Here is a 25,871-nt window from a genome sequence, read left to right as displayed (position 1 = left end):
TAAAACAATTTTTTATTTTTTTTGGCTGCTCTAGGTCTTCGTTGCTGTGGGCAGGCTTTCTCTAGTTGCCGTGAAAATTGGTTATCCTTTAGTTGTGGTGCATGGGCTTCCCATTGCAGTGGCCTCTTCTACTGAAGAGCATGGGCTCCAGGCATGTGGGCTCAATAGTGTGGTGCACAGGCTCAGTTGCTCTGTGGTATGTGGGAATCTTCCTGGACCAGGGATCAAATACGTATCCCCTGCATTGGCAGGCGGATTCTTAACCACTGGACCACCACAGAAGTCCTCATGTCTTTTTGAAGCTAAATAATATTTCATTTTATGAACCAAATTGTGTCCATTTAGTATTTATATGTTGATGTTCTTTAGTACCTTGTAATGTGACTGTGTTTGGAAGTAGGAGTCCTCTGCAGTGGACTGAAGCTGATCTGTTGTGTTGCTATTAGTGGTAAGCCCTACTCTTCTTTATTCCTATCTGTCTCTGTATATCTCAGCTTTGCACCTCTCTGGGTCCCTGGGTGGAATGAAAACAAAGCAAGTCCTGTGATTTTTGTTCATTTGTTTTTGCAGCCGAACCATGTGGCATGTGGGATCTTAGTTCCTGACAGGGATGAAACATGCAGTGGAAGCCTGAAGTCTTAACCGCTGGAACTGCCAGGGAAATCCTCAAAGCAGGTCCTTTGTGAAGTTCCCTGAAAGGATGGAGAAGCTAGTCATCTACCCTATTCTTCTCTTCCTGCTAGGACAACTCTTTCTATCTGGGGAGTTCCCTCTATGTGCTGACAGTGCCACCAAGGGGATATGCTGATACAGGCAAAATCAAGTTGTTCTTATCCCTTTAATATAGTTATTCACAGGTTTAAACTCCACTGGTTGCTTTAGTTTCTTAAGTGGACTCCTGAGCTCTCCTAGAACTGCTCTGTTGGTGGATATCTAATTAACTGTTGATCTTCGTGGAGGGATGGAGAGTGTGGTCCCCTACTTTATCATTTTGGTGATACCAAACTCCAAACGCAACTGATTTTTATATGTTGATTTTGTATTCTGCGACTTTACTGAATTTATTAGTTCTGACTGTTTTTGGTGGAGTCTTTGTGGTTATATATATATATAAATATATATATTAATATATATTAATAAGATCACCTCATCACCTCATCCTTTCCAATTGGGATCCCTTTTAATTTCATTTTCCTGCCTAACAATATAAATATTCATATACAGGAGACTGGATAAATAAATTATGGCATATTTGCAAATAGGACATTTATATAACAATGAAAAGAAATAAACTACAATAATAAACTATAAAATCATAAATAAAAAATGAAATATAGAACTTGTTTTAGGGTTAGAATGTTATTAGGGTTAGGATTAGGGAATACTGTGCATTTATGATAGCATTTTTATAGTGTCGAATGAAGCAAAATGAAAACACTATGTCTGTTGCATTATCATCTAGGTAATAAAGCTATGATTTTTCAAAAGAAGAATAAGCAACATAAAATTTCAGATATACCTGTCTCAAAAAGTGGGAAGGCAGTGTGATGGAACAGGGGAGTTAGGATTTTAATCTTATAACTTTTAACTTGCCTGTAACTGCCTTGATATCACTCATCACTTTTTTCAGAGGAACATTTCCATCAGCTGTAATACAAAGCATAAAAAATTCAGACAATGACACAGAACATAGGAAAATTGTGACCTAGATTGCAGTGAAAGTCTATATATTCTACTAAATTATTTGTGTTCACCTTAAATTTATATTTCCTGTTGAATGATTGATTCATTATGAGTAAGAAAAACAACAGTGTTTGTCCCATGTCCTTCTAACACAGTGTCTGACCATGACAAATGTATTATTCAGTTCTTAGGTCTTCAGATGCTTTCTTACAAGCGTGGTAAAAATGCCATTTATAAAGAGTCAGGGTTTTTTGTTTGTTTGTTTTTTTGGTGAACCTTACATCTGGCACTGATACTGAGGTAGGGGCTTTGAATCTTCCATCTATTCTCAATCAGCTTTCCTTTAATGTTTTCAACTTATTTATCTATCTCTAAATGGCGATCACTTGTGGTTGTTAGATACTTGAAGAAATATTAAGGCTGTTCCACTACTCCCCATTATGGATATCTTTCTCTCAGTCATTTCTGGCTCTCTCTGTTATTCATTCATTCATTCATTCACTAATCCCTACTCCCAAGTTTGTTTCTCCCAGCCATTCTCTGAGCTGATAAAACCATTGTGAATATCCCCTCAAAACTATTGATAGTTGAGCAGGATGACAATTTCAGATGAATAAAAATGACAAAAGACAGGATTTCTTCATAGTTTAAGACAAGTTCTTCATGATTCTTAAAAGTGTCTTTAACTCCTCAAATCAGTCTAGTTTTAGAAATTCAATGCTTACCATCAATAGGTTGCTTTTTCACTACACTTTTAAGTTCCTTATTTCTGAGCTTGATCCCCATGCGCCCCAGAACTGGATTCAGATTATTGAGATCAACTTTTCCACCTTAGGAAAAAGATATAAATGTGCGAAAAACTCAGTAAAGATACAATAAGAAAAACACTTCTTGTCCTGATGAGTTAAACCAGCTCTCAGCTCTTAATACGTCTGGCAGCTGGTAAGAGTGTTAACTGGAATTAGCTTATTGGAAAGTGGTTTGGCAATAACCATCACAATTCTTTAAAATGTTCATAACTCTTACCCCACTAATTTCACTTTTAGAAATACAGAAAAAGCTCATATCAAAGGGGACAGGTAAATGTTTATTATAATCTTAGTTACAATAAGTGGAAAAATAAAAAAGTATCCTGAATTTAAATATCTAAAGATAAGAGATATTGTGAAGTAAACCATTGTATTTTCATTCACAGAAAGTTACATAGCTATAGGTGTTACAAAAAATGGGTACCACAGGAAAAAAATGCTTTTTTAATAGGGTATAATTATATCAAACAATCATTTAACTTATATGAATTAAAATCACATGCCCAGTATAAATGAACAATGAAATAATTCATGTGATTCTCCCTGACATTCCAGGAGCCACAAGCACTTAAGTAGAGAAAACTCCAGATGAACATCAATTGACTGTTCTATCAGATGGATTAAATTCTACTAAGCCTATCATACTGTGAGCATCTTGACTCAATGAAATTCTAGTATGAGATATATTTTTGTATATTATGGCTCTTAGGCAAGCCAGCTACTTCAGCTAATTGCTTAACTGTAGGAATAACAATCTATTCCATATCATTGGAAGAAAAAGTGACTATACCAGACTTATCAAGACTAGAATGTTGGTTTCTTTTATGGAGTCTTCCAATGAGATTTTAGAGCAATTCTGACTATATGAAATTTTTGCTATTTTAACATTAAGGGCTTCAAAATATAAAGAGTGATAATGATTCAGCAGTAGCAATATGAGTGATGATTTTTTTCTTTAACTTTTATATTTACTGGGAATGACACCTTTTATACTGAAAAAGGAAAGGAAAACTAACAGTTCATAGCTGTGCATTGTGATGGTTATTTTCAGCACTACGAAAACTAAAACTCCAACTTGACCTACTCAAGTACACAAAAAGAGAACTGTGGAGATACTTAGGACTGGTTCCTTTGAATCTGACCTTGGGATCAAGTCTACACAGCATACACTCAAAAAACAAAACAAAACTATAGCATCAACATTTAAAAGGGGTGGCAGAGGAATCATGATCTAACAACTAGGAAAAAGTAAATACAAAGATTGAGAATCTCAGTCTCGTGTACTTTCTCATTACATTTATTACCCACCTTTAAAAGACTTCAAAGCTGCTAGCAGTCTATTCTGAAAAACTTTCTTATCACCTGTAAGAAAAGGCATAGTCAGGACAGAGAATGACTCACAGATAGAACTTAAGGATCAGACTTTCCTCTTTGTGACTGACTTTATAAATCTATCCAATTTTACTTTCAAATTATGATGAAGTTAAGCAATGAAAAAAGTTGGCATTATGGTATAGAGTGGTAGTCTGGTGTAAAAAAGAGTCCGGGTTCAAATTCTTGCTCTGCTACTGACTAACTTTGTGACCTTAGGCAAATTACTTACCCTTTCTATGCCTCAGTTTTCTCCACTGTAAAATAGGGATAAGGTGTCATCATTGTATGTGGTGAGGATAGAACTTGGCTCATCATAACAAATTCTGGTATTATTAATAGATCTACTTACTCTTTCACATCCACAGAAACTACCAGTTTATATGCTACAGAGCTAAAACTCACCATCTTCTCCTGTTCTATTATAAATTCTTTTCATTCCTTGTTTCTATCACATTTCCATTCTGTTTTCTTTACTTCTTGCAGTTCAAGTTTGACTTGTCAGTGGCCTAATGAGTAACAGCAGGAATTTGCTTCGTCCTATTTTCTCTTTTTCAATAGCACTTTCTTCTCTAAAAGCAGGTGGTTATTCCTCTGTGTTCTGCATCTCGATTCACTTCCTGCAGATGTTCTCTTGTTTCTTGAGAGAGGAATCATAAACGCAGGAAGGCCTCTGCCAGAAAATGTCTTCACTAAATAAAGAGAACTCTGTCCTGCAGAAATTTGAGTTTTTATATCTTCCAAACTTTTGCATAATTAACAAATCCTCTGAGAAACAGGAGAAAACCTAAAACCAGAAACACCCACCAGAGACAGTTCTGACCATCAAAATATCCAGGAAAATAGGTGGAAAACCTGACAACAAGGATCTGCTTGATTAGAGAGAAGCAAAATCCTGAAATGGCCTCATACTTTCCTGCAGTTGAAGTGGCCAGGAAAGTAGACAGGAAATACCCAATCTAGTTTTTTTTTTTTTTACTTTTGTATTTTATTTATTTTTTTTTTAATTTTTTAATTTTTATTTTTACTTTATTTTACAATACTGTATTGGTTTTGCCATACATTGACATGAATCTGCCATGGTTGTACATGAGTTCCCAATCCTGAACCCCCTCCCACCTCCCACCCCATATCATCTCTCTGGATCGTCCCTGTGCTTTAATTTTATTCTATTTTATAATTTTTTTTTTTTTTTTTACTTTACAATACTGTATTGGTTTTGCCATACATTGACGTGAATCCACCACGGGCCAATCTAGTTTTAAAGAAGAATGCCATAAAAAGTTCACATGAAAATCCTGTTGTTGCCTAAACTAAGTTGGTCAGCATTATCAAAGTCATCCTGACCCACAAAATACTCATCTCTTCCAGAAACTGAAAGGATAGTAGTTTCATGCTTGATTCTCTTGCCTTCATCATAACTGGGTAGTGTTGTTCAGTTCAGTCACTCAGTTGTGTCCGACTCTTTGCGACCCCATGAACCGTGGCACACCAGGCCTCCCTGTCCATCACCAACTCCCGGAGTTCACTTAAACCCATGTCCATTGAGTCAATGATGCCATCTAACCATCTCATCCTCTGTCGTCCCCTTCTCCTCCTGCCCTCAATCTTTCCCAGCATCAGGGTCTTTTCAAATGAGTCAGCTCTTCACTTCAGGTGGCCAAAGTATTGGAGTTTCAGCCTCAACTTTTCAGCCTCAACTGTTTCAGAAGGATCAGTCCTTCCAATGAACACCCAGGACTGATCTCCTTTAGGATGGACTGGTTGGATCTCCTTGCAGTCCAAGGGACTCTCAAGAGTCTTCTCCAACACCACAGTTCAAAACCATCAATTCTTTGGTGCTCAGCTTTCTTTATAGTCCAACTCTCACATCCATACATGACCACTGGAAAAATCATAGCCTTGACTAGATGGACCTTTGTTGCCAAAGTAATATCTCTGCTTTTTAATGTGCTGTTTAGCCAGGTAATATAATAACATGGAGGCTTTGCAAACTCAGACTCATCTTTGTACTCAAAGTATTTTGCACTCTCTGCAGAGATGTTGCTTTGAAGTGGAAGACTGTAACCTGCAGCCTGTTCAGGTTTCTTCAGGCTCTTCTTCATGATGCAGCTGCTGGTACTGGATGCTACAAAGCTCATGCTTGAAGGTGTTGCTAACTTCTGAACTGACATAATAATACAGAAAACGCTAATTCCTTGGCAGCTGGTATAAGATTACAGGGATACATAGAACTTTGCTGAGAAGATGCTTTGCTGAGAAGCTATCAGAAAGATGTTGAGCTTTTGTACTTAAAGGAAGAAAGAAACTTTCTTCTGAGGACTTCTGTGATCCTTACTGAGAGAGACAAAATGTAAATTCCACTCCTTCCTCCCCCTTTTCAAAATCATCAGTAACATCTTACCTCCTCAACATTGATTTTTTGGAAGAGGATTCTTTCGACAGTTGATCTCTGTCCTTGAGTTGGCACAGAGAAATAGAGACACTGTTCATAAGAAAGCAAGAGCTGTTGGGTGGGGGCAGGTAAATATAAACACGTGACACTTCAAAGTATAAACATCATAAATAGAACCATAAAACTCAATGCTTTGGAGGTCACAGTAACCCAAATGCAGCTCACCATCAACTGGCAGTAATTTTAGCAGTTCCAGATGTTCCTTATCATTGACTTCTATCCCCATGTCTCCAAGAACATTTTTCAGATCACTGGCATTAATCTTTTCTCCTTTGAAAAGACAGAGTGTTTATAGGTGAAAACTTTAGAAATTTTATTCAATGTTTTAAAGAGTTTCACTAGAACATGATATTAGCCTATGTTGCATGTATTTTAAAGATACATTTATAATAATTTATATGGCATCATTTCCAATCTGTGGTTAAAAAGCAGAGGTAAAATGGGATATGGAAATTCAGTGTGTCAATAGAAGTCAAAGTAAATTTGCTGTTATAATATTGAGATAGTGAGGGCTCTCTTAAAGTTGGGAATAATATGCAGAATGAAATCTAGTTATCAGGTTGGATAATGAATTGCCAAAAGAAATAATTATGAGAGGAGATATTATATGAACTTATGTAACTGTTCACACATACACACACAAAAATATATTATCTTGCACTTTCCAAGGCTTTGCCTTATTTTTTCACATGCTTACCTAAAATTTAACTTCACATGCAGGCAAAGACAGACCTATATAGTATCTCTACCATAGATAGAACTTGTTATGAGAACAAAGTCTGTGGTTTTGTTTTAATACATAGGTAACCAGAGATTGAGTGGATTTTTTTCAGGTAGAAATCTTTAATGATAATCGGATAAATGTCAAAATTAATATGAACAATAGACTACTAGACAAGAGCCTCTAAAATATGATTTATTATAAAGCATTATGATTTCAGTGTCATAGAAACTCACCAGTAAAGTCTTTCATACTCAGTGTCACATTTTTTAGATCAACTTTCCCATCCACTGTAAGACACAAAGCAGTCATATACAACAATGAGACTGTTCCTTACGCTTTCTCAACCTATGATTCCTGCCCTCAACTAGAATGTTGGTATCAGCTTACATTTTAGTTCTATTCTATTACATTTTATATAATAAAGTTACTTAGACATAAGAAAAAATTGTTTTAGTCCTTTCCTCTACTTTGTTTCATGCATCCCACTATTTCCTCCTGTATTCACACTTTTATTCTTTATGTATAAGTCTTATTTTAAATCCTACTTATAAATTCCTCTTTGTTCCCAATGTTATAAAATTTTGGGTGGGATGATTTGGGAGAATGGCATTGAAACACGTATAATATCATATATGAAACGAATTGCCAGTCCAGGTTCGATGTATGATACTGGATGCTTGGGGCTGGTGCACTGGGACAACCCAGAGGGATGGTACGGGGAGGGAGGAGAGAGGGGGGTTCAGGATGGGGAACACGTGTATACCTGTGGTGGATTCATGTTGATATATGGCAAAACCAATGCAATATTGTAAAGTAATTAACCTTCAATTAAAATAAATAAATTTATATTAAAAAATTTTACAAGTAGTTTTTAGGAATAAGTTGAAAAAATTTTAATCCTGCTTAGCATTCAATGGCCCCTTTCAATTTAGGACTGCAAGAAAGAATATGAAGAAATGAAATGATAATGTATGATAATTCTAGAGGAGCATAGTGTGTAAAACAAAATAATAAGTTGGGAAGGGGGACTAACAAAATTGAAATAATCCAAGAATTTTGCACTGTCTCGAATGAGGATAAAAGCCAATACAAAATTGGAGTAAGATAAATTAAGGACGTATATTGTAATCTCTGAAATGATCTTTAAAAAGTCCAAACTATTAAGAAAAATAATAGAAACCCCAAAGCAAAGCAAGGATGGAAGAAAACAGAATGTTGAACAGGTGCAAATAAAGGCATTGAGTAGAAGTAGATTTAAACACAAATATGTTAGTAATATCATAACTGCTATTAGTAATACAAAAATGAAAAGATGGATTCATATTGCTAATATTTTGTTTAGGATTTTTGCACATTTGTTTATGAGAGAGACTGGCTAGTGATCTTTCTTTTTGTGTGTTTTCTTCATCAAGTTTGGGTATCAAGATTATTAAGATAGTTTCATAAATCAAACCAGAAGTGTTTCTGCTTTCTGTGTTCTTTGAACAGTTGATAAAGAAGGTTACTATATCTTATTTACATGTTAGGTAAAATTCAGCAAGGAAGTGATCTAACCATCTAAAATGTAAGAATTTTAAATATCTGAAATATAAGGCAGATATAGAGCATACAAATACTAAGCAAAAACAAAGTAGTGCAGTTATATTGACACCAAACAACATGGTCACAAATACATAAAAATTGCAAAGTTAGAAGGAGAAAAAGAAAAATTCTAAATTATGGTTGGATATTTTAATATATTTCATTGAGTAGTTAACAAAATAAGCAGAGAAAAAGCATTAAGACTACAGGAAATTTGAGCTACAAATTTAACAAACTTGATATAATGGACATACAGACAACACTGAACCCAATAATTTCAGAATGCACATTTCCTTTCACATAGGGAGCATTTACAAAAATGATCATATATTGCATTGTAAAGCCAAATATCAATAATTTTAAAAGTACTGAGGGGCTTTCCTAGTGATCCAGTGGCTAAGATTCTATGGTCCCAATGCAGGAGGCCTGGGTTTGACTCTTGGTCAGGAAACTAGACCCCACATGACGCAACTAAGAGTTCCCATACCTCAACTAAAGATCCTGCATGCCTCAACGAAAATCGAAGATTCTGCATGCCTCAAGTAAGAACTGGCACAGCCAAATAAATAAATCTTTAAAAATAAAAGTAATGACAATAAACAGCCCAAAACAATATTAAGAAAACAGTTCCATCTATAGTAACATCTATAGTATTTGTTTGAAAGAACAAATCACCTATCACTGAGGAATAAATTTACAAAAAAAAAAGGGACAAAACTCATACTTCAAACACTGTAAAACATTATTGCAAGAAATTGATTGACTTATATAAATGGAAAGACATCCCATGATCATGGATCAGAACACTTAATATTGAAATGATGTAATAATATCTGTGACTATCCCCTACCCTCTCTCACATGCTGAATTGATCTAGAAACACAAGAAAATTTTAATCAAATTTTAGCTGGCATTTTTGCCAAATTTTAAGAGCCAATCTTAAAATTCATATGTAAATATAAGGTATCTTGAATAGCCAAAACAATCTCAGAGAAAAGAACAAAGTTGGAAGACGTACGTTTCCCAATTTCAAAACTTATTAAAAAGTGATAGTAATCAATGTAGTGAAGTACCAGCAAAAGGCTAGATATATGGATCAACGGAGAGGAACTGAGAGTTCAGAAATACATCACTGTATTTACTATTAATTGATTTTTGACAAGGGTACCATGACAGTTCAATGAAGAAGAGGAGACTTTTCAACAAATGGTGCTGAGACAACTATATATCCACATGCCAAAGACTGAAGTTAGATCCCTTCTTCATACCATATACAGAAATAATTTCCAATGTATCATAGACTCAAAATTAAGAGCTAAAACTATAAAACCTTTAGAAAGAAATATAAAAATAAATCATTTTTATTGTGGATTAGGCAAAACGTTCTTAGGTACGACACCAAAAGCATAGGTGACAAAAGAAAAAATAGATAAATTGGACTTCATCAAAATTAAAAGCATTTGTGCTTCAAAGGACACTGTCAAGGAAGTGAGGAACTCACAGAACAGGAGAAAGTATTTGAAAATCATGCGTATGATAAGGGAGTTTTATATAGAATATATAAAGAATTCTTATAACTCAAGAATAAAAAGACAACCCAATTGAAAAATAGGTAAAGAATCTGAATAGATGTTTCTCTAATGGAAATATATGAATAGCCAACAAGTACATGAAGAGATATACAACATCATTAGACATAAAATAAATAAAAATTAAAACTACCACTTCACACCACTAGGATGACTATAATAAAAAAGAGAGATAATAACAAGTAGTGACAAGGATGTGAAGAAATTGGAACCCTCACATGTTGCTGATGGAAATGTAAAATGATACAATTGCTTTGTAAAATAATTACAATTCCCCAAAATATTAAACATAGTTATCACATGTTCCAGCATGTCCACTCCTAAGAATATGCCCAAGAATAATGAAAACATATATCCATAAAAATTTACATGAGACTATTCATAGCAGCACTATTCATAATAGCCAAAATGTGGAAACAAATCCCAAATGTTCATCGACTTATGAATGAAGAAACAAAATGTGGTATATCCATATAATGGAAGATTGCTTGGCAACAAAAATGAATGAAGTGGTGATACACGATATAAAATGGATGAGCCTTGAAAACATTATGCTATATGAAAGAAACCAGTCACTTATGATTCCATTCATGTGAAATCTCCAGAACAGGCAAACCAGTAGAGATGAAAAGCAGATTAATGGTTGCTAGAGGCTGAGAAGAAGAGAGTAGGGAGTGATTGTTAGTGGGTAAGAGGTTTCCTTTTGGGGTTTGGTAATGTTCCAGGCAAATAGGTGGGGAAACAGTGGAAACAGTAGCTGGCTTTATTTTTCTGGGCTCCAAAATCACTGCAGATGGTGTTTGCAGCCATGAAATTAAGACACTTACTCCTTGGAAGGAAAGTTACGACCAACCTAGACAGCATATTGAAAAGCAGAGACATTACTTTGCCAACAAAGGTCCGTCTAGTCAAGGCTATGGTTTTCCAGTGGTCATGTATGGATGTGAGAGCTGGACCATTAAAAAAGCTGAGCACCAAAGAACTGATGGTTTTGAACTGTGGTGTTGGAGAAGACTCTTGAGAATCCCTTGGACTGCAAGGAGATCCAACCAGTCCATCCTAAAGGAGATCAGTCCTGGGTGTTCATCGGAAGGACTGATATTGAGGCTGAAACTCCAATACTTTGGCCACCTGAAGTGAAGAGCTGACTCATTTGAAAAGACCCTGATGCTGGGAAAGATTGAGGGCAGGAGGAGAAGGGGACAACAGAGGATGAGATGGCTGGATGGTATAACAGACTCAATGGACATGGGTTTTGGTGAACTCTGGGAGTTGGTGATGGACAGGGAGGCCTGGCATGCTGTGGTTCATGGGGTCACAAAAAGTCAGACACGACTGAGCGACTGAACTCACTGACTGAATGTTCCAGAGTCCAAGCTGGGTTTAGAAAAGGCAGAGGACCCAGAGATCAAATTGTTAACATTCACTGGATCATAGAGAAAGCAAGGGAGTTCCAGAAAACTGTCTACTTTTGTTTCATTGACTATACTAAAGCCTTTGACTGTGTGGATCATAACAGTCTGTGGAAAGCTCTTAAGAGATGGGAATACCAAACCATATTACCTATCTCCTAAGAAGCTGGTATGTGGGTCAAGAAGCAACAGTTAGAGTCTGTATGGAACAACTGACTCATTCAGGATTGAGAAAGGAGTACGCCAGGGCTGTCTGCTGTCACCCTGTTTATTTAACCTATATGCTGAGCACATCATGGGAAATGCTAGGCTGGATGAGTCACAAGCTGGAATTAAGATAGGCAGGAGAAGCATTAACAACCTCAGATATGCAGATGATACCACTCTAATGCCAGAAAGCAAAGAGGAACTAAAGAGCATATTGATGTTGGGTGAAGGAGGAGAGTGAAAGAGCTGGCTTAAAACTAAACATTAAAAAAACTAAGATCATGGCATCCAACTCCATTACTTCATGGCAAATAGAAGGGGAAAAGGTGTAAGTAGTGACAGATTTCCTCTTCTTGGGCGCTAAAATCACTGCAGATAGTGACTGCAGTCGTGAAATCACAAGATGATTGCCTCTTGGCAGGAACGCTATGACAAACCTAGACAGTGTATGAAAAGTAGAGACATTACTCTGCCAACAAAGGTCTGTATGGTCAAGGCTATGGTCTTCCCAGTGGTCATGTATGGTTGTGAGAGCTGGACTGTAAAGAAGGAAGAGCACCAAAGAATTGATACCTTCAAACTGTAGTACTGGAGAAGTCTCCTGAGAGTCCCTTAGACAGCAAGGAGATCAAACTAGTCAATCTTCAGGGAAATCAACCCTAAATACTCATTGGAAGGACTGAAGCTGAAGCTCCAGTATTTTGGTCACATGATGTGAACAGCTGACTCATTGGAAAAGTCTCTGATGCTGGGAAAGACTGAGGGCAGAAGGAGAGATGGCTGGATGGCATCACCGATGCAATGGACATAAACTTGGGAGATGGTGAGGGACAGGGAGGCTTGGCTGGGGTCACAAAGAGTTGAACATGACTGGATGACTGAACAAAAACAACAACAAAGTTCTAAAATCGATTATGGTGATGGTCATGTAGTCTATGAATATGCTAAAACCTGTTGAATTGAATACTTCAGATGGGCAAATTGTAGAGTATGTAAATTATATATCAATAAAGTTGTTGAAAAATAAAATACAATAAAATGTAAAGGGATTAAAATCACAGAGTAGGTTCTTTGACTACCATGCAATTAACCTAGAAATAAAGCACATGGGAGTATCTGAGGGTTGAAAATAAATCACAGCAGAACTAAGGAATATCTTAAACTGAATAACTAAAAAATATATCATGTCTCAAAATTCATCCCTGGTTTGGGAAGATCCCCTGGAGGAGGAAATGGCAACCCATTCCAGTATTCTTGCCTGGAGAATCCCATGGACAGAGAAGCCTAGCAGGCTACAGTCCATGGGGTCACAAAGAGCTGAACATGACTGAAGCAACAGCACACACACACAAGGGCTGAGAATAAATCACAACAGAACTAAGAAATACTTTAAACTGAATAACTAAAAAACTGTCATATATCAGAATTCAAAATATATTAGAAAAGAAAAAAATTAAAAATTAATAAGCTAAGCATGCACCTTAAGTTAGAAAAAGAATAGCAAATGAAATCAAAGAAAATTACAAAGAGCAGAAATTAATGAAACAAAAAGGAATTAAGAATGTAGAGGTTTAATAAAGTGAAAAGTTAGTTGTTTGGAATGACTTTTAATACTTGTTAGACCCTTGGTAAGACTAACCAAGAAAAAAAGAGGAAAGGCATAAGTAACCAATATTAGGAATGAGCAAGATTCCCATACTAATCTTACAAACATTAAAAAGATAGTTATTAAATAATTTTATTTAAATACATTAAAAATTCATATAAAATTGACAAATTCCTAGAAAACCACAGTTTACCAAACTGACACAAGAAGAAACAGTCTTTTAAATTGGAAGTTAAAAATTCCAAAAACACAAACAACAATAAGATAATAATTCAGACTCAAGATGTCTTCATTGGTTAATCCTGCCAAACATTTAAGAATGAAATAATGCCACCTTAAAAAATTCTTTCAGAGAATTCAAACAAGAAATACTCTTCAACATATTTTTTTAACTTTGCTAGTAAAATTTAATGAAGACTGAACAAATAAGGAAAATCTCTTATAAACATAAATGCAAAAATCTTCAATAAAATATTAGTAATCTGAATCCAATAATATATAAGTGATAATCCATCATGATTAATATAGTCCAGGAATGCAAAGTTTTTTTAATATGCAAAAATCAATCAATGTATTACCCCAGATTCATATATTTAAGGAGAAATACTATATAATCACTTCAATAACCACTTCATTACATGCAATGATCAGGTGTAGAAAAAATGAGCTGGATAAATGCCAACATCCAAAACAAAAATAGGAATAGAAGAGAACTCCTTTAATTTACTAAAGGTTATGTAAATAACCCCAAATCACAAAAAAACCTTCAACAAAATAATATTTGCTGGTGAAATATCGAATTATTTCCCTTTGAGATTAAAAACGAGTTAGCCTTTGTTACGGAGAAGGCAATGGCAACCCACTCCAGTACTCTTGCCTGGAAAATCCCATGGACGAAGAAGCCTGGTAGGCTACAGTCCATGGGGTCGCAAAGAGTTGGACACGACTAAGCGACTTCACTTTCACTTTTCACTTTAATGCATTGGAGAAGGAAATGGCAACCCACTCCAGCGTTCTTGCCTGGAGAATCCCAGGGATGGTGGAGCCTGGTGGGCTGCCGTCTATGGGGTTGCACAGAGTCGGACACGACTGGAGCGACTTAGCAGCCTTTGTTAGTCCTGGCCATGGTTGGGGCTGTGAGCAAGAGGAAGGTGCAAGCCCAAGACTACCCTCACCCTGACACATTGCAATAAAGAACTTCTTAAAGATAAGTCTGAACCCTGAACACAGTGGTGTGAAAGTTTGTGTTCAAACCAAGGGCTGAAATGGCTTTTCTTATATTCTAGAAGATATGAAGACAAAAGGAGACTCTGATGAAGAAATTGTTTGAGATGGAGTCAGTCTTTATTGAAAAGAATGCACAGCAATCCCTTTAGGAACAGAGATGGACTATGTTGAAGGCAAATTATCTCCTGAGCTTGTATTCAACAGCCCAAATATAAAAGGAATTTTGGCTGTGGAGAAAGCTTGATTATTTGAAACATCAGAACTAACCTGGCTGTAAGCTCCTGGAGACTAGTGGAAGCCTTCAATAAGTCCAGGTTTATGGAAAAAGTTTGTGACTGTTTTGTTCTTAGGGTTTATTATGTATGGCTGCCTTATGAAGAAAATAAAATTATATATTTTGAAAATTAAGCCTGTATGTTGGATTCTAGAAGTGACATTTGTATTCTTTTCAGGGAACAGAAAAGCAGAAACCATCTCTCTTTGTGTCAATTTTCTGCTATGTAAAAAAAAAAATATTGTATTTCTCACTGAACTCACTAGTATCCTTTCATTAGAACTAATTTCTTTAAAGTTGCCTTTCTGGGAGGATTTTAGGAAATGTATGTTTAACAGGTGTGCTGTCATTGGATCTCTGTTGAATGGCTTGGCATTTTTTTCTGACCAGGTTGATAGCTTTTAAAATTTGCAGGCAAGAAGCCCTGACTGCAAGTTATGTACTGTTTCTAAATCTAAAATTGGCCTGATATTTTTTACATTTTAATAAAATTTTCATTGTCTGATGCCTCATTTGTTCAACCTTTAATATTACCAACCATTAGATAAAGTATCAGGCAACAATTTCCTTGCAGTGTGGTGCAGAAAAGTTCTGAGTGATGGCATCAAAAATAAATGCCTAACTCACTTGTTTTTTAATTTATGTCTTTGCCACCTAAATGTCTGCTCAAAGATGGGAATCTCAAAGTAAGAAAAAAAAAATAAAATCAAATCTGAAAAAAAAAGATGGGATCTCAAGCTGACTTAGATTCTTTTAGTTGACAGGTCTCTCTCTCTTTTTTAAAAATCTATTTTATTTATTTATTTTACTTTACAATATTGTTTTGGTTTTGCCATACATTGACATGAATCCAACAGGTCTCTTAAAAGGCATCTAGCTCACCCTCCTCAGTTCTGTACTTGAAGAGGCAAATCCCCAGGGAAACTGAAAGGCTTCTTGTCCATACTCACACTGTAAGCTAGGTAGGGCAGAACTGAGACTCTACCTCTCTCCCCTACATTATACTACATGAATTCATACTCTGCTCTGAGATCCATGTTATTTGACTGTAGCAACTTGGCACTATAGCAAGAAAAGATAGTACTGATGGTATTTTCAAATATGCTATTGAAAAATTTGATATTCATATGGGAAAGAAAAGAAACTTAACTCCTACGGCATCCCATATACAAAAATCATGTCCAGGTGGATTGTTAGTTAAATTTGAGATGCAAAACAAAGAAATTTTAAAAAGATAATGTGGGACAATACTTTAATGACCTTAGGATAGGAAAAGATTTCCTTTATATGGTATAAAAGATACCATCAGGGAAAAGATTGATATATTTGACTACATTTAAATTAATAACTTTTGTTCACTGGAAGATGCCATTAAAAGGATGAAAAAGCAAGCCAAAGAGATAGTTATTTGCATTGCAAATTAGCCTCAAAGTGCCTATACAGAGAATATATAAATAACTTCCACAGTTCAATAAGAAAAAAATCACAGTAGAAAGACGGGCAATATAATTGAAAAGGCAGTCCACAAAAGAGATTACACAAATAATTAATAGATATATATAAAAAGGTCTCAACCTCATTAGTAATCAGAAAAATATAAACTTAACCTTCAGTAAGTTACCCCTATACTCACTAAAAAGAAGCCAGTGACAAACTGTTCCTTGCTGTGTGATTCCATTCATATGAAGTTCAAAATATGGGTGAACTATAAAATTTGAGATGCATACTTATGTGGTAAAATATGAATAAAACTGAAGTAGTGATTACCATAAGGATCATGGTGGTGATTAAATTGAGTGGGCAGTGTTGGGAAAGAGAACACACATTGGATTTCAGATGTTGGTGGAGAGTACACAGCTGTTTGTTTTATAACCATTAGCTACACAGGAAATTAATGTTTTACACACTTTTCTCTATGTATTATATATTTCTCTATGTACTGGGAAAAGGAAAAACATTACTCCAAATCCTATCTCCCATAGAAATAATCACTGGTAATTCCACAGACTCTCATCTATGAAGTTGCATAGGTTAAGATAGATAAAGAGAATTATTTTCAAAAAGTACTATATATATGGTTTTAAAAATAAGAATCTTCAATTTCTAATAAATATACCTCAGTGCAAGAGATATTTAGGAAGATGTCCAGTTAATTTTAAAAGAATATGAAAAACAGAGGTGAAGCCATATTTTCAAACTTAATCTTTCAATTTTAAAAACTATCACCTGATTTCCTGCTATGAAAAGCATTTTCTCACTTCCTCCCATTTCCCCCCTCACTTTCATGTTTTTATTAGTTATGCTATCATTGTTACACTGACACATATAAACATGTTATTTTACATCTATCATCCCCACAATTGTCTAGTACTTGCTCTGTATTCAAACAGATTTACAGGTCACCACTAGTCTTTTCACTATTGTTTCCTTTTGCTCAATTTTCAGTTATTTCTTAACTATATTTCATCATCTGTTTTTCAAGAGGTGCTGAATTCATTTAGTTTTTCCCATGTTATTAAATGTTGGAATTTTATATTTATATATAAATTTTTTATGTATATTTGAATGACATCATAGTTATACATAATACTCTTTGTCACACTTTCTTTTTCACCTTTGTAGATACTCTGACATTCTTTTCTGGAGTTGAATGTTGCTTTGGAAACCCATCACTTCCTCTCCTCATCTGTTACCTGCTTTCTATCTGTGTGTCTGAAAAATTCTTATGTTTCCTTAAAGTTCAGTAAGCAAACTAGAAAATATTTCACTGTAGGGCACTCTGGATCACCATTTTCTAGAGCCTGGTGTGACATTCTTGATCTGCATTCATTCCTTCATTTTATAGAAATTTTCTTTTTTAAAAACTATCATTGATTAAAAACTTTTAATTGTTATACTCTCTTCTAAAGATATTTGATATTCTTATGGTGGATGCCTTTGTGAATCATCCATATCTACTAGATTTTTTATAACCTTAATCTTTTTTCTTTGTCTTTACTGTACCAAGTCTGCTCATACTGTAATATGATTTTTAGCACTTTATATTTAAAGTTTTTGATGTTTATAATTTACTTAATAATTCTATAATGACTTTTTGTACTTATTCTTTTTTTAGTTCTTCAATTTACCTTTTCAATATTTATATGTTATGGTACCATCTCATTTTTGAGCTTTAGTTTTACTGAATCCATTAAAGTTGTCCTGTAATATGAATTAATTAAACAACCTCTTTTTCATTGTTCCTTAGGTTATATTTTCTACTTGATGGATTATTTGTCTTTTGCATGCTATCTTCCTTCATCCTATCTTCTTACCTTCCCTTTCACTTTTCTGTTTTTCTTCACTGTGTTAATGCTAGAATTGTCACCATATCTTTTTTTTTGATCTTGCATATGCTTTAGCAACTCTGTCCAGATCTTCATTTTATTCTCAGGATTTAATGTATCTTTTAATAGCCCTTTCTACAGCATCTGAGACCAGTTTGCTTTCTTCAGTGAGATGGCATTTGAAGAAAATTGTTCTACTCACTTCTATTGTAATCTAAGGGTGGAGTGAGATATGTCATGTGGTCTTATACTTGAGCCCTGCTCTCATATCTGAACTTTGGTTAAATGTCCCAACAGGGGTCATTGCTCTGAGACCCTGGTAAAGACATTTCACCAAACCCCAGATCTGCCTATGGGATGGTATTCTTGGGCTTCAGATTAGACCCCTGATTCAGCCTATAGCTCTGAAGCTTTTACTTCTATCAATGAGTGATTCCAATCATTCATTTTCACTGTTGTAGCCATTTCTCCCCAACAACTGTTTCTTCTTCTTCCTCATAAATGGAGAGAGAAAAAAGTTATGTACTCAGTTTTCTTCATCACAGATCTGGGCATTTTAGTGATAACTCTCTGGATTTCACCAATTTAATTTCTGCAGGAGGAGAGAGGCTCAGAGGAGCCTAGCTCTGTTGCAGTAGTTTCTACTTTAGAATTTTTTTTTTTAATTGGAGGAAAATTGCTTTGCAATGTTGTATTTGTTTCTGCCATACAATGATGCAAATCAGTCATAATTACATATGTACTCCCTCCCTCTTAAGCCTCCTTCCTCTCCTTCCGCTTTCCCACTCCTATATGTTCTCACAGAGCACCAGTCTGGGCTCCCTGTGTTATACAGCAGCTTCCCATTCTCTCTCTATTTTACACATGATAGTGTATGTATGTCAATGCTACTTCCTCAAATCGTCCCATCCTCTCCTTCCCCTGCTGTGTCCAGAAGTCTATTCTCTATACATACGTGTCTCCATTCCTTCCCTATTCTCATAGGTTCTCTGGTTGTCTCCTTTAAATATTTATGGCATTAGATTGGTCTTTTTTTATTATTTGATTGATGTTAAATTTCCTTTGTGGATTTTTTACTTTTTCATTTTTGTTGCTCCTTTGTTAGGTATTGGAGGAAACAAAAACTAAATGGATTTTGTTTTTCTCATCATCTTAAACTGGAGTCCTCTGGACCAGTTTAGCTAGCATTAAAATAAATAAGTCCTTGAAAATTTGAAGGAATTTATTCTCAAATTTATTCTCTGCAGGCCTATCACCTTTTGTTGGAGTGATGGGTGGTGGTTGATAGGTATACTTATTTGATAGTTTTTTCCCACTATCATTATTGGCCTATTTATATTTTCACTTCATCTTTGATTAATATTGGTAACTAATTTATTTTACCCAGGAAAAATGTTCATTGTATTAATATATATAACACCCTAATCCCAACTTATACCCAACAGTGAGTATCATTATGCTCTTTTAAAATTCTTAGTGTTTTTCTGTCTCCTTTTAATCTTCTGTTTATATCAGAACAACTGAGGCATACATTTAATCACTCCTCATTAAAGGTTGTTTTTTCCTTCTGACTTATTATTTAATGTTTCTTTAAAATAGTTCTCATCCTATCTTCCTTCCTCTCCTTCATTTTTTGATCTGTTAGCATTCTCACCAGTTTTTATTATTCACACTGGAAAACACTTGTTGGTCTTGGATTAATGAAGAAACAAGGATGTGTTTTCATTTGAGACCTGAGTTTGGCTACAAGCTGTTCAAAATGCTCTGTTAAAACCAAATAAGTACTATCATTAATTTACAGATGTTCTCAAACCCAATATGTCCTAAAGGGAATAAATTTTTATCTACAATGCTCACCATCAACTGGCAGGTTTTGTGAAAAATCTTCAAGCTCTTTATGTGAAAGCTCAATCCCCATATTTTCCAAAAATGTGTCCAGGTTAATCATATCAATCTTTCCTCCTTAGAAGAGGCAATAAAGATACCAAGATGTGAGAAAAATCTGCATTAATTCATGTGTATTATAGTTAACACTTTAATCAAGAAGACATTAAGGTGCACTAACACCCAGTCAAGGGTACAAGGAGAATCAACTGATAATTCGACTTCATCTTTCATTCGATCAACAAAGTGCAAATTTTAAAAGGACTGGGTAATTTTCCAGGGATTTATGGCATAACACATAACACATGCATAATACTGAGAAAATACACATATGGGATTTTTAATGTAATGAAAAAATAAGTTAGCATATATGAAAATATACAATAATATCTCAGATTTATTTGATTTCTCATCATACTTTTCACTCACTTTTAAGATTCTTCACACTGTCTAGCAACCTTTTTTGAAACACCTTTCCTTCAACTGTAAGAAAAGGCATAATTCATGTCAGAGAAAAAATAAAAAGGGGATTCACATAAAAAATAATTCTTCAATTCTTCCCCTAATCCCATAATTTCAAAAAGAGAAGTTAATAATTCTTTTCTCCTGAAATGTACTTATTTGCTCTCAAATAGTAACAAAATTTACTTGGAGAAAGACTTTAATGAGGCAAATCTATTAGCTCTTGGATAAAAACAATGATTATTGGTCTAAACCTTGTATAAAAGTGAAAGTTGCTCTCTCTGTCTTGTCCAACTCTCTGGGACCCCATGGACTATATAGTCCATGGAATTCTCCAGGCCAGAATACTGGAGTGGGTAGCTGTTCCCTTCTCCAGGGGATCTTCCCAACTCAGGGATGGAACCCAGGTCTCCCGCATTGCAGACAGATTCCTTACCAATTGAACTACCAGGGACGTCCTAAACCTTGTATATCCCATTTGATTTTCTTTTATCTCTGACTTCTTCCATTGTAGCCTTTACTCTTCCATTTTCACACCCTTTCACTTACTATCAGGCATATTAGTGGAATCAAGGACAGTAATACGTATAATTTTTTTGGTAGGAATGAATGAAACAGCTATTGCCTACCATAATATAAATTAAATGACCCAGATTTTCTTTGGCAAAAATCAAGTACTGAAAGTTTTCCAAAATGATTACACAAAGAAAAAACAACAACTTACTAGCAATATGGAGTTATTTTAGAAGAAAATGATACAGTCAAGCACTCTAAAGCCATTTGAAGAATACATATATAATTTTAAAATCCTTACCATCAACTGGTAGAGTTTTTACTAAATTCACGTATTCCTTATCTGTGACTTCTACTTTCATGTCTTTCAGGGCTTTTTTTAGGTCACTGACATTTATCTGCTTTCCTAGAAAAGACACAAATGGTGATAAAAAGAATTTTAGAAGGAGAAAAATCAGTGAGTTATTACAACAAAAGCTGCTAACTAGTAACATTTTCACTCATGTACTATAATTTTGTGGGTACTTAAAAATAATGTGTTGTAAACAAACAAAAGACTAACATTTATGACTACCCTGATTATGTAAGTGGTAAAAACAAAAAAAGCCAAATATTGGTTCTTTTCTTCACTAAACAGAAATTTAAGTATTTCTCCAGATAGTTTTGAAATTAGCATTATGTTTAGAGAAATGCAATCTTAGGTACATAAATTTCATCTAGAAAGGCATATAAATTATATGCCTTATATTAATTAATTAATATAATGTATATAAAAACATGTATAGTTGATACTTGTTAGAAAGTATCTTTAAAAAAACAGGGCCTCAGGCTTCCATAATAATTTTTGTTTTGCACTATTTGTATGGTAAGTAATCTTTTTTATTTATTTATTTTAATTGGAGGCTAATTACTTTACAATATTGTATTGGTTTTGCCATACATCAACATGAATCCACCACAGGTGTACACATGTTCCCAATCCTGAACCCCCCTCCTACCTCCCTCCCCATACCATCCCTCTGGGTCATCCCAGTGCACCAGCCCCAAGCATCCTGTATCCTGCATCGAACCTAGACTGGTGGTTTGTTTCTTATATGATATTATACATGTTTCAATGCCATTCTTCCAAATCATCCTCACCTCTCCCTCTCCCACAGAGTCCAAAAGACTGTTCTATACATCTGTGTCTCTTTTGCTGTCTCACAAACAGAGTTATCGTTACCATCTTTCTAAATTATATATATGTGTGTTAGTATACTGTATTGGTGTTTCTGGTGGAGTCTTTAGGGTTTTCTATGTAGAAGATCAAGTCATCTGCAAACAGTGAGAGTTTTACTTCTTCTTTTCCAATTTGGATTCCTTTTACTTCTTTTTCTGCTCTTACTGCTGTGGCCAAAACTTCCAGAGCTATTTTGAATAGTAGTGGTGAAAGTGGGCACCCTTGTCTTGTTCCTGACTTTAGGGGAAATGCTTTCAATTTTTCACCATTGAGGATAATGTTTACTAGAGCTAATCAATGAATATAGTAAAGTTGCAGGATATAAAATCAACACACAGAAATCCCTTGCATTCCTATACACGAATAATGAGAAAGTAGAAAAGAAATTAAGGAAACAATTCCATTCACCATTGCAACGAAAAGAATAAAATACTTAGGAATATATCTACCTAAAGAAACTAAAGACCTATATATAGAAAACTATAAAACACTGATGAAAGAAATCAAAGAGGACACTAATAGATGGAGAAATATACCATGTTCATGGATGGAAGAATCAATATAATGAAAATGAGTATACTACCCAAAGCAATTTACAAATTCAATGCAATCCCTATCAAGCTACCAGCCACATTTTTCACAGAACTAGAACAAATAATTTCAAGATTTGCATGGAAATACATAAAACCTCGAATTGCCAAAGCAATCTTGAGAAAGAAGAATGGAACTGGAGGAATCAACTTGCCTAACTTCAGGCTCTACTACAAAGCCACAGTCATTAAGACAGTATGGTACTGGCACAAAGACAGACATATAGATCAATGGAACAAAATAGAAAGCCCAGAGATAAATCCACACACATATGGACACCTTATCTTTGACAAAGGAGGCAAGAATATACAATGGAGTAAAGACAATCTGTTTAACAAGTGGTGCTGGGAAAACTGGTCAACCACTTGTAAAAGAATGAAACTAGATCACTTTCTAACACCGCACACAAAAATAAACTCAAAATGGATTAAAGATCTAAATGTAAGATCAGAAACTATAAAACTCCTAGAGGAGAACATAGGCAAAACACTCTCAGACATAAATCACAGCAGGATCCTCTATGATCCACCTCCCAGAATTCTGGAAATAAAAGCAAAAATAAACAAATGGGATCTAATTAAAATTAAAAGCTTCTGCACAACAAAGGAAAATATAAGCAAGGTGAAAAGACAGCCTTCTGAATGGGAGAAAATAATAGCAAATGAAGCAACTGACAAACAACTAATCTCAAAAATATACAAGCAACTTCTGCAGCTCAATTCCAGAAAAATAAACGACCCAATCAAAAAATGGGCCAAAGAACTAAATAGACATTTCTCCAAAGAAGACATACGAATGGCTAACAAACACATGAAAAGATGCTCAACATCACTCATTATCAGAGAAATGCAAATCAAAGCCACAATGAGGTACCACTTCACACCAGTCAGAATGGCTGCGATCCAAAAATCTGCAAGCAATAAATGCTGGAGAGGATGTGGAGAAAAGGGAACCCTCCTACACTGTTGGTGGGAATGCAAACTAGTACAGCCACTATGGAGAACAGTGTGGAGATTCCTTAAAACATTGCAAATAGAACTACCTTATGACCTAGCAATCCCACTGCTTGGCATACACACCAAGGAAACCAGAATGGAAAGAGACACATGTACCCCAATGTTCATCACAGCACTGTTTACAATAGCCAGGACATGGAAACAACCTAGATGTCCATCAGCAGATGAATGGATAAGAAAGCTGTGGTACATATACACAATGGAGTACTACTCAGCCGTTAAAAAGAATTCATTTGAATCAGTTCTGATGAGATGGATGAAACTGGAGCCGATTATACAGAGTGAAGTAAGCCAGAAAGAAAAACACCAATACAGTATACTAACACATATATATGGAATTTAGGAAGATGGCAATGACGACCCTGTATGCAAGACAGCAAAAAAGACACAGATGTGTATAACGGACTTTTGGACTCAGAGGGAGAGGGAGAGGGTGGGATGATTTGGGAGAATGGCATTGAAACATGTATACTATCATGTAAGAATCGAATCACCAGTCTATGTCTGACGCAGGATACAGCATGCTTGGGGCTGGTGCATGGGGATGACCCAGAGAGATGTTATGGGGAGGGAGGTGGGAGGGGGGTTCATGTTTGGGAACGCATGTAAGAATTAAAGATTTTAAAATTTAAAAAATAAAAAACTAAAAAAACTAAAAAACTAAAAAAAAAAAAAGTTGAGTCTCACCTTGGCTGACCTAGTATAAAATACAGTCCATGTCCTATTCAGAGAATAGGAGAAAGTCTGGACAGTTCCTAATTGTCTTTCTTGTGGCCTTGGTTGATAGAGAATCAAATTGTGGAAGTAGGACTACAAATATTTCCACACTATTTTGGAGAAGGCTGTTGTCAAGCTATGGAACATTATCAAATGAATCCAAATTACAAAAAATAAACAAAACACATATTTGTACAGCAGCATATTTTATTGCTAGAAAATCAAGACCCTAAGGACAGTTATTGAATTATGAAGAGTAAATACCAGATTTAGAAATATAACATTGTCTCTTATAATAAAAGACACATTCTCATAATGTTGGGGAAAATTCTACATATAACTGTCCAGAAAATTGTGATGTTGATGGCAGATTCAAATAATTATGTCTATATACAGTATCTCAGTTATTGCCCAAATTTTGAAATTCTTGTCTTGTGTACCTATCTTCCTAGTACCTCTGTTGCGAAAGCATGGGTAATCATAGCAGATAAATGAGAATGTTTAGTTAATGAAAGGTTAGAATAGCAAATTAATGGAATGAAGGGATGGGAGAAATATCATTAAAACACAGTTAAGAATTAAGAAATATTTTACTTACCTAAAACAGTACTCAGTTCTTTCATCACTGTGTCTACTTTGATCTTCTCTTCATCTATAAGACACGGTAAAATTTAGACATTGATAAACCCCAACTCAGAAAAAAAGCAAAAACTGCAAAGTTCTTAAATTAAGAAGTCAAGCCTGGATGAAGGCTATTGACTATGTTCTGTCCTTTTAAAATTTATGATTCCTGGACTTTAAAGGATAGCTCCATTATCTACAACAGGGATTTAGATTGCTTAAATCATAAAGTTTATCTTAGGCAAAATGTTTTCTAAGTCTCTTGGATTCATGTTTCTAACTTCATATTTCCCTAGTAATCACTGATAATATATGACTGGTATACATTTAAGGCTATTTTTTTTGGTATTATGTCATTTTATATAATTGGAAAAAGACAAAGAATGCCAGGAAAAGGAGCAATGAAGAGCAAATTGTGTGGTGAACTAAAGATTTTAAATTTTGCCTAAGGGAAAAATGCCATGTAGAGAATGGAAAGATGAGGCAAAAAAGGCTGGTTGGAGTTAACAGTTTAGATTTTGACATCAGACTGTCTGGATCTGGGAAAACAGCAGAAAAAAAGATGAAAATTCTGGCTCCACAAA

General features: G+C 35.0%; 1 protein-coding gene across 1 annotated transcript in view; it reads right to left on the bottom strand.

Moving 5' to 3' along the window:
* Positions 1 to 1,387: 1,387 nt before the first annotated feature.
* The window catches only part of EFCAB13 (EF-hand calcium binding domain 13), a 315,250-nt gene continuing 290,766 nt past the window's right edge, over positions 1,388 to 25,871 (bottom strand). The window contains exons 66-74 of the mRNA XM_060395750.1: positions 25,265 to 25,318; positions 21,425 to 21,529; positions 20,578 to 20,631; positions 20,122 to 20,226; positions 7,276 to 7,329; positions 6,484 to 6,588; positions 3,801 to 3,854; positions 2,409 to 2,513; positions 1,388 to 1,647 (exon numbers count right to left, since the gene is read on the bottom strand). Of these exons, the coding sequence (XP_060251733.1) occupies positions 1,562 to 1,647; positions 2,409 to 2,513; positions 3,801 to 3,854; positions 6,484 to 6,588; positions 7,276 to 7,329; positions 20,122 to 20,226; positions 20,578 to 20,631; positions 21,425 to 21,529; positions 25,265 to 25,318 (722 nt within the window). The 3' untranslated portion in view covers positions 1,388 to 1,561. The remainder of the gene's footprint in view (positions 1,648 to 2,408; positions 2,514 to 3,800; positions 3,855 to 6,483; positions 6,589 to 7,275; positions 7,330 to 20,121; positions 20,227 to 20,577; positions 20,632 to 21,424; positions 21,530 to 25,264; positions 25,319 to 25,871) is intronic.

The sequence above is a fragment of the Ovis aries genome, chromosome 11, assembly GCF_016772045.2.
Source record: "Ovis aries strain OAR_USU_Benz2616 breed Rambouillet chromosome 11, ARS-UI_Ramb_v3.0, whole genome shotgun sequence".
NCBI classification, from domain to species: Eukaryota; Metazoa; Chordata; class Mammalia; order Artiodactyla; family Bovidae; genus Ovis; species Ovis aries.
The sequence above is the reverse complement of the archived record's forward strand: the minus strand, read 5'-3'. Positions and strand labels throughout refer to the sequence as shown.